The following is a 14,020-nucleotide window of genomic DNA, read 5'->3' as shown; positions in this document are numbered from 1 at the left end:
CATCGCCCTTCGCCCTTCCCCCTCCTCAAATAACACCTCATTGTCCCTCACCCAATCACCATCAAACCTTTTGTCCACCCCATCCTTCCCTTTCTCAGAACTCTTCTGAAATATCTGACACACCTTCAACAGCTCTCCCTACCTCTTCCTCCTCTTCCACATCCTACCCTACCCCTCCTCCCCCCTGTTCTGTATCCGATGCTCCCCCTTCCTCTTCATTAACGGTATGGACCTCAAACGTCCGGGGCCTTCATTCAAACTTAACTGATCTCTCCATACAGGTTGCTTCTGACAAACCAGACGTGATCTGCTTAACAGAAACTTTCCTCCTTCATGATGTCTCTGATTCCTTAGTATCTCTCCCGGGTTAATCCCTTCTCCGGTATGATAGACCTGAGCCTCGACCTGGAGGTGGGGTTGCTATCTTTATCAAAAACTCTCTCTCACCCTGCACTGCCCTCTCTCCACCTCACCCCCAGGAATACCTTTGGCTACGGCTTCCCCTTCGCTCCCACCTCGTTCATACATGTGCTGTACCGTCCACCAAACAGTGATGACTCCATCTACATCTCGCTGTCTGATAATATGGACCAACCTCTATATACTCATCCCAACTCTCTCTTCCTCATATGTGGCGATTTCAATTGTCACCATGCCAGTTGGCTGGGTGTGGGTACCTCTGCGACTCACTGGGACTGACACAATCTGTCAATTTCCCGACCCGGATCTCAGTCAACGGAGCATCTTCTCTTCTGTACTTGGTTATGACGAATTTCCCTGAAAATGTCTGCTGCTCTTCTTCTGCTCCAATCGGCTCATCTGATCATGTGCTTGTTAAAGTGGACATCTTTCTGACCATTCTCAGTGAGCCTCCTCAGCGTCGACGAGTCTGGCATTTCACTCAGGCCAACTGGCACGGTCTTCAAGCAGCCATCAATCATCTGGACTTGTCTCCCATCTCCACCACCTCTGACAACAATTCAACCTGTGAATTCTTCCAAAGTAAATTGCTCTCTCTCATGCACAGATTTATCCCATCTCGTCTTCAGTTGTCATACCCTTCCTCCCGTCCATGGTACATGGATTCTTGTGGTGAGGCTGTTGCCCAGAAACAACTTGCCTTCGTCTCCTGGAAAGCAAATCCAACGGAAGGAAATCTCATTTCCTTTCACAAAGCCCGAAACAAGTGTGTGTCCACCCTCAGGAGAGACAGGAAACAATATCTCTCCGTTCTCAAGACCGAACTCTCTTATCTGTCTACCTCTTCCAATTCCTGGTGGCATCTGGTCAAATCTGTTTCTGGTGTTTGTTCCCCCTCCATCCCCTCCCTTACCTCAAATGGCTACACAGCTGACTCCAGACATGAAAAAGCTGAATGCCTCAACTCTTTGTTTGCCTCTAAATCTTGTGTCCCAGACCCATCCCTCTCTGTACCCACCATACCCAGTCGTACCCAGCTGCTCCTGGACTCTCTGTCCTTTCCTAATGGCAAGGTGGAAAAGTTTGTCAACCCTCGACACTGATTCTGCAACTGGACCTGACGGCATCAGCCCACGGGTCCTAAAATCCTGTTCTTCCGCTCTTTCACTCCCTCTCTCTGTTCTGTTCACCCTCTCTTTTGCTCAAGGTCAACTGCCATCTGCTTGGAAATTAGCCAACATCACCACGTTACACAAAAAAATGTGCAAAAACAGATCCTAGCAACGACAGACCAATCAGCCTTCTCCCAATTATCAGCAAAGTCAAGGAATTAATCATTGCTTCGGATATGAAATCTTTCCTCTTCTCCAATGGCTTGATCTCTGATCATCAATTTGGTTTCAGACCAGGTCACTCTCCTCTGGACATGCTGCTTCTGCCGTCTCAACAATGGATGGAGGTCCTCAATGCCAAACAGGAAATTAGAGCTGTCTCCCTCGACATATCACGTGCCTTCGATACGGTCTGGCACCTCGCTCTGCCCACCAAACTCTCCTCCTTTGGTATCCATGGAAATCTTCAAGCATGGCTGGCGGACTTCCTCTCCAGTCGTAGTCAACGTGTGGCCCTGAATGGGGTTCTCTCATCTCCTCCTCCTGTTCAGGCTGGAGTTCCCCAAGGCAGTGTTCTGGGCCCTGTGCTTTTTCTGGTCTTCATCAATGATCTCTCCGACTCTTTAAAATCCTCTCTATCTCTTTGCTGATGATGACCACTCTCTGCCGCTCCATTCCTCATCCCTCAGATCAGCAGTCTGCAGCCTCCTCACTCTCTGCAGACCTGGACAAAATCAGTGACTGGGCAAACAAGTGGAACATTTCTTTCAATCCTGACTAATCTCACATTCTTACGATGTCTCTCCGAAAAGACCGACTGGACAACCCTCCCATCCACTTTCTGAATAATCCCCTCCAAGAAGATCTGTCACTTAAGCTTTTGGGTCTCACTATCTGCCATGATCTTTCCTGGGAAAACCACATTTCAAATCTGGGCTCCAAAGCCAGTCGCCGACTGGGCATCCTCCGTCGTGCGAAGTCCTTCCTTGGCACACCTGAGCTCCTCACCACATACAAGGCTTTCATCCGCAGCTCAATGGAATACTGCTCTCCCCTCTGGGCTGGTGCTCCTGCCTCACACCTATCTTGTCTTCACGCTGTTGAAACCAAAGCGTTCAGAATCAGTGGAATCTCCCGTGATGAAGCTACCTCCGAGGGCCTTTCACTTACTCACCGCAGGCAGGTTGGTGGTCTTTCTGTCTTCTACCGGCTCCTGTCCGGCCTTGCTCCTCCAGCTCTCTCTGGGCTCTGTCCCCCTAATATTCCTGAAGGTCGCACAAGATCGGCCTGCAACCCTCTTATGGTTAAACCGCCAAAATCAAGACTCTCTGCTCACCTTCAATCTTTCATTCCTCTTTTCTCCCACCTCTGGAACAAACTCCCCCACTCCCTTCAATCCCACTCCTCCCTCCCGGTCTTTAAAACAGCTGTTCACCTCCATCTCTTATCTTCCCCCATGCAAAAACCTTGGTCTTTTCTACCCCCGCTAATATCACCCCAAACCCTCTTTTTTGAAATACCAACTTCCTTCCTGGAAGTCCTTGGTGTCCTTGTGTTTATACTTCTCCCACCCCCCCCCCCTTCCCACGCCGCCTCCCCACAAGCCCTCTCCCTCCCACACATTCCCGATGTCCCTCACAAATATTGTGTTTATGTGCTTCCCCCTCTCTCCCCATCTTGTCTACTGCGCCACTTTTTACATACTTTGGTTGTTTGACCGTTTGATTTGTTTGTGTGATAAATGTTAGCTCTTTCACGAGCCTCGATGATGTATACAAAAAAAAAAATGCACCGAAGATCAGCACTCACCCCGAAATGCACCCAAGCTCAGCACTCACCCAGGAAAGGTACTCGAGTTCAGCACTCACGCAGAAATGTACCCGACTTCAGCACTCACCCAGAAATCTACCCGAGTTCAGCACTCACCCAGAAATGTACCCGAGTTCAGCACTCACACAGAAATGTACCCGAGTTCAGCACTCACACAGAAATGTACCCGAGTGCAGAACTCACCCAGAAATGTACCCGAGTTCAGCACTCACCCAGAAATGTCCTCGAATTCAGCACTCACCCAGAAATCTACCCGAGTTCAGCACTCACCCAGAAATGTACCCGAGTTCAGCACTCACACAGAAATGTACACGAGTTCAGCACTCACCCATAAATGCACCCAAGTTCAGCACTCACCTAGAAATGTACCCAAGTTCATCACTCACCAAGAAATGCACCCGAGTTCAGCACTAACCCAGAAATGTACCCGAGTTCAGCACCCACCAACAAATGTACCCAAGTTCAGCACTCACCCAGAAATGTACCCGAGTTCAGCACTCACCCAGAAATGTAATCGAGTTCAGCCCCCACCCAGAAATGCACCCAAGTTCAGCACTCACCAAGAAATGCACCCGAATTCAGCACTCAACCAGAAATGTACCCGATTTCAGCACTCACCCAGAAATATACCCGAGTTCAGCACTCACCCAGAAATGTACCCGAGTTCAGCACCCACCAACAAATGTACCCAAGTTCAGCACTCACCCAGAAATGTACCCGAGTTCAGCACTCACCCAGAAATGTACCCGAGTTCAGCACTCACCCAGAAATGTACCCGAGTTCAGCACTCACCCAGAAATGTACCCGAGTTCAGCACTCACCCAGAAATGTACCCGAGTTCAGCACTCACCCAGAAATGTACCCGAGTTCAGCACTCACCCAGAAATGTACCAGAGTTCAGCACTCACCCAGAAATGTACCAAAGTTCAGCACTCACCCAGAAATGTACCAGAGTTCAGCACTCACCCAGAAATGTACCAGAGTTCAGCACTCACCCAGAAATGTACCCGAGTTCAGCACCCACCAACAAATGTACCCAAGTTCAGCACGCACCAAGAAATGTACCGGAATTCCGCACTCACCCAGAAATGTACATGATTTCAGCACTCACCCAGAAATGTACCCGAGTTCAGCACTCACACAGAAATGTACCCGAGTTCAGGACTCACCCAGAAATGTACCCAAGTTCAGCACTCACCCAGAAATGTGCCCAAGTTCAGACCTCACTCAGAAATGTGCCCAAGTTCAGACCTCACCCAGAAATGTACGCGATTTCACTATACTCACGCAGAAATGCACCCAAGTTCAGCACTCCCCCCGAAATGCACCCAAGTTCAGCACTCACCCAGAAATGTGCCCAAGTTCAGACCTCACCCAGAAATGTGCCCAAGTTCAGCACTCACCCAAAAATGTACCCATTTCAGCACTCACCCAGAAATGTACCCATTTCAGCACTCACCCAGAAATGTACCCATTTCAGCACTCACCCAGAAATGTACCCATTTCAGCACTCACCCAGAAATGTACCCATTTCAGCACTCACCCAGAAATGTACCCATTTCAGCACTCACCCAGAAATGTACCCATTTCAGCACTCACCCAAAAATGTACCCATTTCAGCACTCACCCAGAAATGTACCCATTTCAGCACTCACCCAGAAATGCACCCAAGTTCTGCAATCACCCAGAAATGTACCCTATTTCAGCACTCACCCAGAAATCGAAGCTTGGCCACCGGATCTATCCTTTTACCGGGCAAATCCCGCGCCGATTGCACCACGCAGCGGAGCATGGTTGCGCTGGCAGGGCTGCGCGCACCCCCGCGTCCTGCCTGCCGGTGTCTGGCGCGCGCTGGGTTGACTCAGACGCGCCGGGAAACTTCCGACCTCGCCCCTCGAATCCCACTCTGGTCCTCATCGCACGCCCATATCGCGCACTGCGAGTTCTCATCACACACCCCGGGTTCTCATCGCACACCCCGGGTCCTCACCGCACACCCATATCGCGCATTGCGAGTTATCACACACCCCGGGTTCTCATCGCACACCCCGGGTTCTCATCTCGCACCCCGGGTCCTCACCGCACACCCCGGGTTCTCATCGCACACCCCGGGTTCTCATCGCACACCCCAGGTTCTCATCGCACACCCCGGGTTCTCATCTCGCACCCCGGGTCCTCACCGCACACCCCTAGCGCGCACCAAAACTAAGTTTGCGATAATTTCGAAGGAATCATTATTTAATAAAGTTAAGAAACGACGACATCCTCCCTCCATTGATGCTCCATCCCACGTCCACGTACAAAATAAGTTAAAAGCCTCAATAACCACAACAACAGTTTATTCAAATTCGAGCAGTTTATTTGTTCGATTAAAAAACGTAAGTTTTCGAAAATAAAAAGTTCCTTACCTTGCAAGGCAACAAGGCAGTACGGATCACTTTTTCCAAATTTGTCCACATTGGGAAGATTTTCAGCCGAAAGAACGAGCACTTTCAGCATGATGATGTTGAACAGGTATCCATGTGCTCGCAAGAGCGAAAAGCTCTTTCGTTAAGAAAACTTTCCGAGTCCTGCGCGACCAAAACCCTCAAATTGCTCACGAACACGTCACACCTGGCAGACGTGTTCCCACCTGGCAGACGTGTTCCCACCTAAGCGTGAAGAACTAAACGGATCAATTCGTTCACACGGTTGAGACACCGAATGACTCGCTCACGGAAACAAACGGAAGACATCTTGTTATGACATGAAACATGTTTTCAGGTAGGGCCACATTTTGTGGTCTATTAAATAGTAACAAATAGAAACAGCAATCTGAGATTGTAGATCCTCGCTTGGGGTGTGTCCCGTCAGCCATTAGCAAGCAGCTTGCAACACATCCCGGAATTGTTCTGTGTGGGGTATTTTGTGTGCTGGTGTGTTGTGTTTGTGTGGTGTGTGTAGTCGTGTCGACGATGCATTGCTATTTCAGTTTTATTGTATAGATGCACGTTACAATCGTCGTATCAACTTTATATACGAACTCTCTTCCAATAATACGTACTTTATAGGAAAAAAAAAACCACGTTCCTATTCGTATGTACTTTACAGACGTAATGGACTTGCATTTTATTATTACGTACTTTTTTTCTTTCTTTTTTTTTGTAAATAGGATCGAGGCTCGTGAAAGAGCTAACATTTATCACACAAAAAATCAAACAGACACAAAGTATATAATAAGGGGAGCGGTACACAAGATGGGGAAAGAAGGGGAAGCACACAAACACTACATTGGAGAGCAGGGACATCGGGAGATCTGTGGGAGGGAGAGGGCTTGGGGGCGAGGAGGCGTGGGAAGGGGGGGGGGGGGGGGGTGGGAGAAGTATAAAACACAAGGACACTGCATCCAGGAAGGAACTTGGTATTTCAAAAAAGTGAATCTGGGGTGAAATTAGCAGGGGTAGAAAAGATCAAGGTTTTGGATGGGGGAAGATAAGAGATGGTGGTGAACAGCTGTTTTAAAAACCTGGAGAGAGGAGTGGGATTGAAGAGCGTGAGGGAGTTTGTTCCAGAGGCGGGAGAAAAGAGGAATGAAGGAGTGAAGGTGAGCAGGGAGTTTTGATTTTGGTAGTTTAACCATAAGAGGGTTGCAGGCATATCTTGTGCGACCTGTAGGAATATTTGGGGGACAAAGCACAGAGAAAGCTGGGGGAGCAAGGCCAGAAAGGAGTCGGTAGAAGACAGAAAGACCACCAACCTGCCTGCGGTGAGTGAGTGAAAGGCCCTCGGAGTTAGCTTCATCGCGGGAGATTCCAATGATTCTGAAAGCTTTGGTTTCAACAGCGTGAAGGCGAGCTCGGTGTGAGGCTGGAGCACCGGCCCAGAGGGGAGAGCAGTATTCCATTGAGCTGCGGATGAAAGCCTTGTATGTGGTGAGGAGCTCAGGTGTGCCAAGAAGGACTTCGCACGACGGAGGATGCCCAGTCGGCGACTGGCTTTGGAGGCCAGATTTGAAATGTGGTTTTCCCAGGAAAGATCATGGCAGATAGTGAGACCCAAAAGCTTGAGTGACAGAACTTCTTGGAGAGGATTATTCAGTGTGGGAGGGGAGAGAGGGGGTTTATAGACTTTATAGACATACTGGACCCGCATTCTATTAGTACGTACTTTATAGACGTACTGGACCCGCATCCTACTATAATTCACCAAATGTCCGTCCGTCTGTCTGGCTGTCTGTCTGTCTGTCTGTTCGAAGGTAACGTAAAAACTGCTGAACCGATAACAAAGATATTTTGGCTGGATAATCCTGGGATCTCCAGGAGTAAAATAGGCTATTTAGTTTTCCAAATTTCAGTTTTAGTCTCCAGCATTCTCAGGTTTGCACTCCCGCATAACATTCGCGTTCACATAAAGTTTATTGTTCTCATTGTGACGATGTTGTTTTCCCAGGTGCCGCACAAACGGCTGCACTGACCGCTGCACAGCTGCACCAATCGAACTCGGTGACCTCGGACAAAGACCTTTTATAAGGACACTGGTTGAATCCCTGCTTGGGGGAATTCTAACCCATTTCAACTGAAGGAAACACGTATCGGGAGTACATACAAAATAGTGATTGTGAACACGATTATCGATCACGATTCACGATCACGATCATAGTGTATCGATCACTGTGGGACATTTGGTAAATTATAGTAAGATACTGTTTAGATTTTGATGATTTGCGTGTGATATGATTTAACGGATGTTTATATGAATCGTTTAAAATAACAAAAGCCTTCAATTTCTGATACTAGCAATGGTACCTGCCCTACGGGCGGGGCTTCAATTGGGAGGCCCAAATGAAAAGGCTAAATATTAGAAATTGAAGGCTTTTTTTCTTTTAAACGATTTATATAAACATCCGGTAAATTTCGATCGGTGCAGCTGTGCAGCGATCGGTGCAGCTGTGCAGCGATCGGTGCAGTCGTTTTTTTTTGTTTTGTTTTTTGTATACAGAGTCGAGGCTCGTGAAAGAGCTAACATTTATCAAACAAACAAATCAAACAAACAAGCAAACAAAGTATATAAAAATGGGAGTGGTCGACAAGATGGGGAGAGAAGGGGAGGAAGCACACAAACACAACATTTGAGAGCAGGGACATCAGGAGATGTGAGGGAGGGAGCGGGCCTGGGGGGAGGCAGGATAGGTATAAAACCCAAGGACACCAAGGACTTCCAGGAAAGAAGTCGGCACCTCAAAAATGTGGATTTGGGGTGTAATTAGCGGGGGTAGAAAAGATCAAGGTTTTGGATTGGGGAAGATAAGAGATGGTGGTGAACAGCCGTTTTAAAGACCTGGAGGGAGGAGTGGGATTGAAGAGAGTGAGGGAGTTTGTGCCAGAGGCGGGAGAAAAGAGGAATGAAGGTGTGGTGAAAATGTAAGTTGAACCCAGGTGTGACGCTCACTTAAACCACTGGGCGGTGTCTATAAGACCTCGGGACGTCCGCGACTCGAGGCCACTCCTGCGACTTTATACAATGACATGTAGAATTGAATAGTACGTACCCACTTATATTCTAGGCTTGCTTGCATTGACTGATATATCCAATCTTTCTCATATGATGCCTTGATCCTGACATATATGTTGCATGGTGTATTTTACAGGATGATGTTACGATCTAATTGAAATTAAACCTATCTATGGGACGAGTTGTGGATCTGGTTGATTTTCACAACACTTAATTTCAATTATGATCTTCGGAAATGGCGGGACACGAGTCTTGCGATGGCCGGATGAACGCAGATCACAGACGAGCGTTCCCGACATTCTCCGCGCTCCTGCGAGGCCCACCTCGGAGAAGAATGACCGGCGGAGGACCCGCCGAGCTAGATCCAGCTACGGAGCTCCGACTACTCTCGCCGCCAGTCTGCCTCAAAAGGACCGGATGCGATGGGGACCTCGCAAGCCTTTTGCGGGACCACGTCGTCAAAACGCATACTGCTCTCCTGAGGCCCGAACGCCGGAGCAGGCATGACGGACTCCGGCAAGGCGCCTGCTGAAGGAGGCCACTGGGAAATGTCCTGGGCCGCAACCCCGTCGGAACGACGGACCCGCTTGGCGCCGAAGGTACGAGTCTAGCCTCGGTTGCTCGAAACGCTAACGGCTCCGTCCGAGAGAATCATCCTAGATTTGCGTGCCTCGGCCCGAGATGAGATTCCCACGCGAGTGATCACGACTCCCATGTCGGCCATGCCTCCACACGGCCGGCACACTCCGACCACTCGCTACTCAGTGGAATCGCCTCCTCCGCGCGGGCCGGCACACTCCGACCACTCGCTGCTCAGTGGAATCGCCTCCTCCGCGCGGATTGCGCACTGCTCGTCGGGATCACGCCGTGCCTCACACGGCCGGCTCACCCTGACCACTCGCTTCTCGGTGGAACCATCTCCTCCGCGCGAATCGCGCACTGCTCGTCGGGATCACGCTGTGCCTCACACGGCCGGCTCACCCTGACCACTCGCTTCTCGGTGGAACCACCTCCTCCGCGCGAATCGCGCACTGCTCGTCGGGATCACGCCGTGCCTCACACGGCCAGCTCACCCTGACCACTCGCTTCTCGGTGGAACCATCTCCTCCGCGCGAATCGCGCACTGCTCGTCGGGATCACGCCGTGCCTCACACGGCCGGCTCACCCTGACCACTCGCTTCTCGGTGGAACCACCTCCTCCGCGCGAATGGCGCACTGCTCGTCGGAATCACGCCATGCCTCACACGGCCGGCTCACTCCGGCTGCTCGGTGGAATCACCTCCTCCATGTGAATCCCCTCGCTGCTCGGTGGAACCACCTCCTCCGCGCGAATCGCGCACTGCTCGTCGGAATCACGCTGTGCCTCACACGGCCGGCTCACTCCGGCTGCTCGGTGGAATCACCTCCTCACGCACAAATCACGCGCTGCACCATCGCTAGATGGCATCCTCACTAGGCACGACGCGCCAGTCGCGCGCGCCGCATCTTCGCTGGATGGACCCCTTCTTCACACGAAGCGCATGCGATTCCCCTTGCTGGCACTACTCTGTGGCCCCGTTGCTGCTGGTCGGAATCCCACCTACGCATGGCTTCTCAGCGAGGCCGGCGAACACCGCGGCCCGGACTCGCCTCAACGCGTGTGGCTCGTTTGGCTCCACTCGGGGACTCGCCGAGCATGGTCTTCCTAAACTTTCATCTTCTTCCGCTGTCATAACATTAATAAACAATCTTAAAGGGTTCTAAGGGGTTCACGGCACTCGGGGATTTGAGTAATGTGATTTGTGAAATGTGATTTGTGTTGGCGTGATGTATCGTATCATGCTAGATACCGTTGATAACTACCGCACTGCGGCCGCTATTCCCCCGCTTCAACCCCGGACAAACCCTGCCCGAAAGCCATCGAACAAGATGCTACTTCAGGCCTCTCGTGCGTCTCGTGCGTCTCGTGCGTGCGTCTCGTCTCAGCGTGCCACGCTGGCTGGTTTCGCCAACGAACCGCACGTGCCCGAACCAATTGATGACATCACCGACTAATCACGTGTTTGCTCTACGGCGTCATTAACGTAATTGCATGCTTCACGCGATCTCATCAGGGATTCGTTTACATTTCCATGTACCTTGGTAAACTACGTACCAAATGTCCTTTACGTAAACGACGTAAACTACATAACGCGGCACTACCTCAAGGTCGCGCGCCCGCGCCGTTTAGGGAGTACACGGTGACCTCGTGAAATGGTGACATTGAGTGTCGCGCCCGACTCCCTTGTCACCTGCGCAAGTAACGGGGGCACCGTACTGCCTGCTCGCCCTTGACTCTGGGCTTGTTGTTTATCGGACAGAGCTCTTGGCTCGTATCCACGCACATTTCGAGACTGCGAGACGCCTCGTCTGATTCCATTTTCCCTCTGCCCCAGACTGTCTGTGACTCAGGCTGACCCAGACTGTGAAGGTCGTCTGACTTCGGTATGCAGCGCGCTGCTGCAATCTCGGTGGGGGGGGGGGGGGGGGTGGGATCCCAGGAGGTTCTTGTTGCTCGCCCGGATGCCGTCCGGTATAACGACTCCCACCTCGCCCCTTGTGGGGACCCAGGATGACGTCCATGGATGTCTTTGTGTCTTTGAGTGAGTCTTTGTGTCTTTGAGTGAGTCTTTGTGTCTTTTAGTGAGTCTTTGCGTCCGTGGATGGTCGATCCATCCGCGGTCCGGCTGGATCCATGCCATGCAATGAAGGCGTTGAATGGATGGATCGGTCGGACATCCGTGGATGGCCAATCCATCCGGGACATCTAGCATGACAATCATCTCGACATCGAGACAATCCATCCGGGACAACGCTGGGACAAACAAGGTTTGTCCAGCCGGGACTCTCTCTCAGTTTGCCGATCTTCTCCGATCCTCCGCGCGCTGTACAGCGGGACAGGATTGCCATATGCATCCCGGAGGTTCTGCGCGCTTCGCTGGAGAGGCGCGTTTCGGTCGTTTTTGTCGTCCATCCGGGACGTTCTCTCGGCAGCCGGTAAAGCCGGTCTTCTCCGATCCTCCGAGCGCTGTACTGCAGGACGGGATTGCCGTATGCATCGCGGAGGTTCTGCACGCTCCGCTGGGGAGGCGCGTTCCGGTCGTTTTGTGCATCGTCGTAATCAGCCATGCCGGTCGTCCAGGCAGCCTTCAGAGGCCGCTCGTGTCTCGTGCGAAGGATCGCTGCCAACGGTAGATTCGCATGCCGAAACAAGAGTTTGTAATGCGTATGAGCTGCCGTCAGAGGACGCTCGAGTCTCGTGATTCAACAGGGCCGCTGCCGGTGTCGAGTAACTCTCGTTATGGCTCTCATCGATTCTCTCCCTCGGCAATTTCATGACATGGACCTAACATGGATCGACCATGTACCCTTGGGAGCCAAGGCAGGTACAGACTTACTGTAATGGACTTACTGTAGTGGCCTCCTGTCATGTAATCTTCCTTACTGTTACAACTCCTAGGCCGGTACAGACTTACTGTAATTGACTTACACTGTCATGGCCTCCTGTCATGTAATCTTACTTACTGTTACAGCTTACTGTAAAGAGGCTTACTGATTTACACATCCTCCACATCAACACATCTTCCTGTAATGTGTTGCCTTGCGACGAATAGACATGGCTTACTGGTTTACACATCTTCCACATCGACACATCTGCCTGAAATGCATTGCATTGCGACGAATGGACATTCGCTCTTCGACAAGGCACACCTTATGTAATGAGTTACATATCGCAAAGGTACACCTTATCCAGCACATAGGCCTGTGAGACTAGCCTATTGTGACCCACAGGCTCATCGTCTGCCAGTATCGGACATGTTTGCTAACCAGGCTATGAGTGCACCTAGAGAACATCTGCCGTCCCTCCCTTCGCCTGATACACCCCTGCCTGAAGCAGTGAGGGCACTGAGGTGCCCCTCCGACACCTGCCTCCAGCGGCTACTCCGAAGCAGGGGACTCCGGATTTGGGGACGACGTACCCGGTAGTTCCCGAACCTGTGCTGGCAGGGTAATTCGCCACACTGACCTCTACGGATGGACCGACTGACCTGCACTACTGATAATGGATTTGTTTCGTATAGCGCTTTCCAGGAAGCCCTAAAGACGCTTTGACAGTGTGCGAAACATAACACAATAGCGCAAAGCCAAGAATCAATAGGGATATTTCTTTGACACCCTAATAATGATATAATGACTTCCTCTACCTATTAATGCTGACGCGCGCTCGCTTCCTGCCTAGTGGCAGCATAGTTCTAATGGCGGGGAGAATGTGGTGAAAATGTAAGTTGAACCCAGGTGTGACGCTCACTTAAACCACTGGGCGGTGTCTATAAGACCTCGGGACGTCCGCGACTCGAGGCCACTCCTGCGACTTTATACAATGACATGTAGAATTGAATGGTACGTACCCACTTATACTCTAGGCTTGCTTGCATTGACTGATATATCCAATCTTTCTCATATGATGCCTTGATCCTGACATATATGTTGCATGGTGTATTTTACAGGATGATGTTACGATCTAATTGAAATTAAACCTATCTATGGGACGAGTTGTGGATCTGGTTGATTTTCACAACAGAAGGAATGAAGGTGAGCAGAGAGTCTTGATTTTGGCAGTTTAACCATAAGAGGGTTTATGTACATCCTTGTTGCCGTTTGTGCGGCACCCGGGAAGATAACATCATGCAGGAGCAAGTATCAGCAGGATGTGGCAGTGTGGGAGTCCACGTTTCTGATCCTCCTTCATGCCGAAGTAGCCCACCACTTCTCCAAGCATTCTGCTTTTCAGATCCGCCATGACAGAGTTAAGCGTGATACTGAAGATGCATGCAGTTAGTACTCCCGATGTCGTATGTACTCCCGATATATGTTTCCTTCATTGTAAAAACTTCCAAATCAACAGTTAAAAGGATTTTGAGCTGATAGCTGTTACGGCCTTGGCAAGATCGATGGAGACAGCAATCTGTTAGCGTGTTCACCTTCCAAATAGCTATGTGGAATTCTCTCATGTAGACATTAAACTCACGTCATTTGAACTTTGGCCGAGGTCATTATTTACATTTAATGATGTTTGTATACGAATCGAAAAGAAGATAATTGGTTTTGGGTCGTCCTTTCTGCATATCTCGTGGGATTGTGAGTTGGAG

At 50.5% G+C, this 14,020-nt stretch overlaps 1 protein-coding gene and 1 long non-coding RNA gene across 3 annotated transcripts in view; one reads left to right on the top strand and one right to left on the bottom strand.

Annotated features, from left to right (window-relative positions):
* LOC137423207 (myoferlin) overlaps nucleotides 1–6,257 on the bottom strand; it is a 213,775-nt gene extending 207,518 nt beyond the window's left edge. Inside the window, exon 1 of one of the 2 annotated variants that reach the window (XM_068110102.2) lies at nucleotides 5,771–6,257. In XM_068110102.2, coding sequence (XP_067966203.2) covers nucleotides 5,771–5,861 — 91 coding nt within the window. In that variant the 5' untranslated portion in view covers nucleotides 5,862–6,257. Of the gene's footprint in view, nucleotides 1–5,075; nucleotides 5,231–5,770 lie in introns of those variants that run through there. The other variant, XM_068110103.2, reaches the window with a different exon arrangement.
* Nucleotides 6,258–13,145: 6,888 nt separating this feature from the next.
* On the top strand, nucleotides 13,146–13,420 carry LOC144891158 (uncharacterized). Its single transcript, XR_013622749.1, has 2 exons — nucleotides 13,146–13,271; nucleotides 13,379–13,420. It is a non-coding gene; the product is annotated as an uncharacterized LOC144891158 (long non-coding RNA).
* Nucleotides 13,421–14,020: the final 600 nt, after the last annotated feature.

This window comes from Myxine glutinosa, chromosome 3, assembly GCF_964187855.1.
Source record: "Myxine glutinosa chromosome 3, kmMyxGlut1.1, whole genome shotgun sequence".
Taxonomy (NCBI): Eukaryota; Metazoa; Chordata; class Myxini; order Myxiniformes; family Myxinidae; genus Myxine; species Myxine glutinosa.
This window is presented reverse-complemented; position numbering and strand designations above follow the sequence as displayed.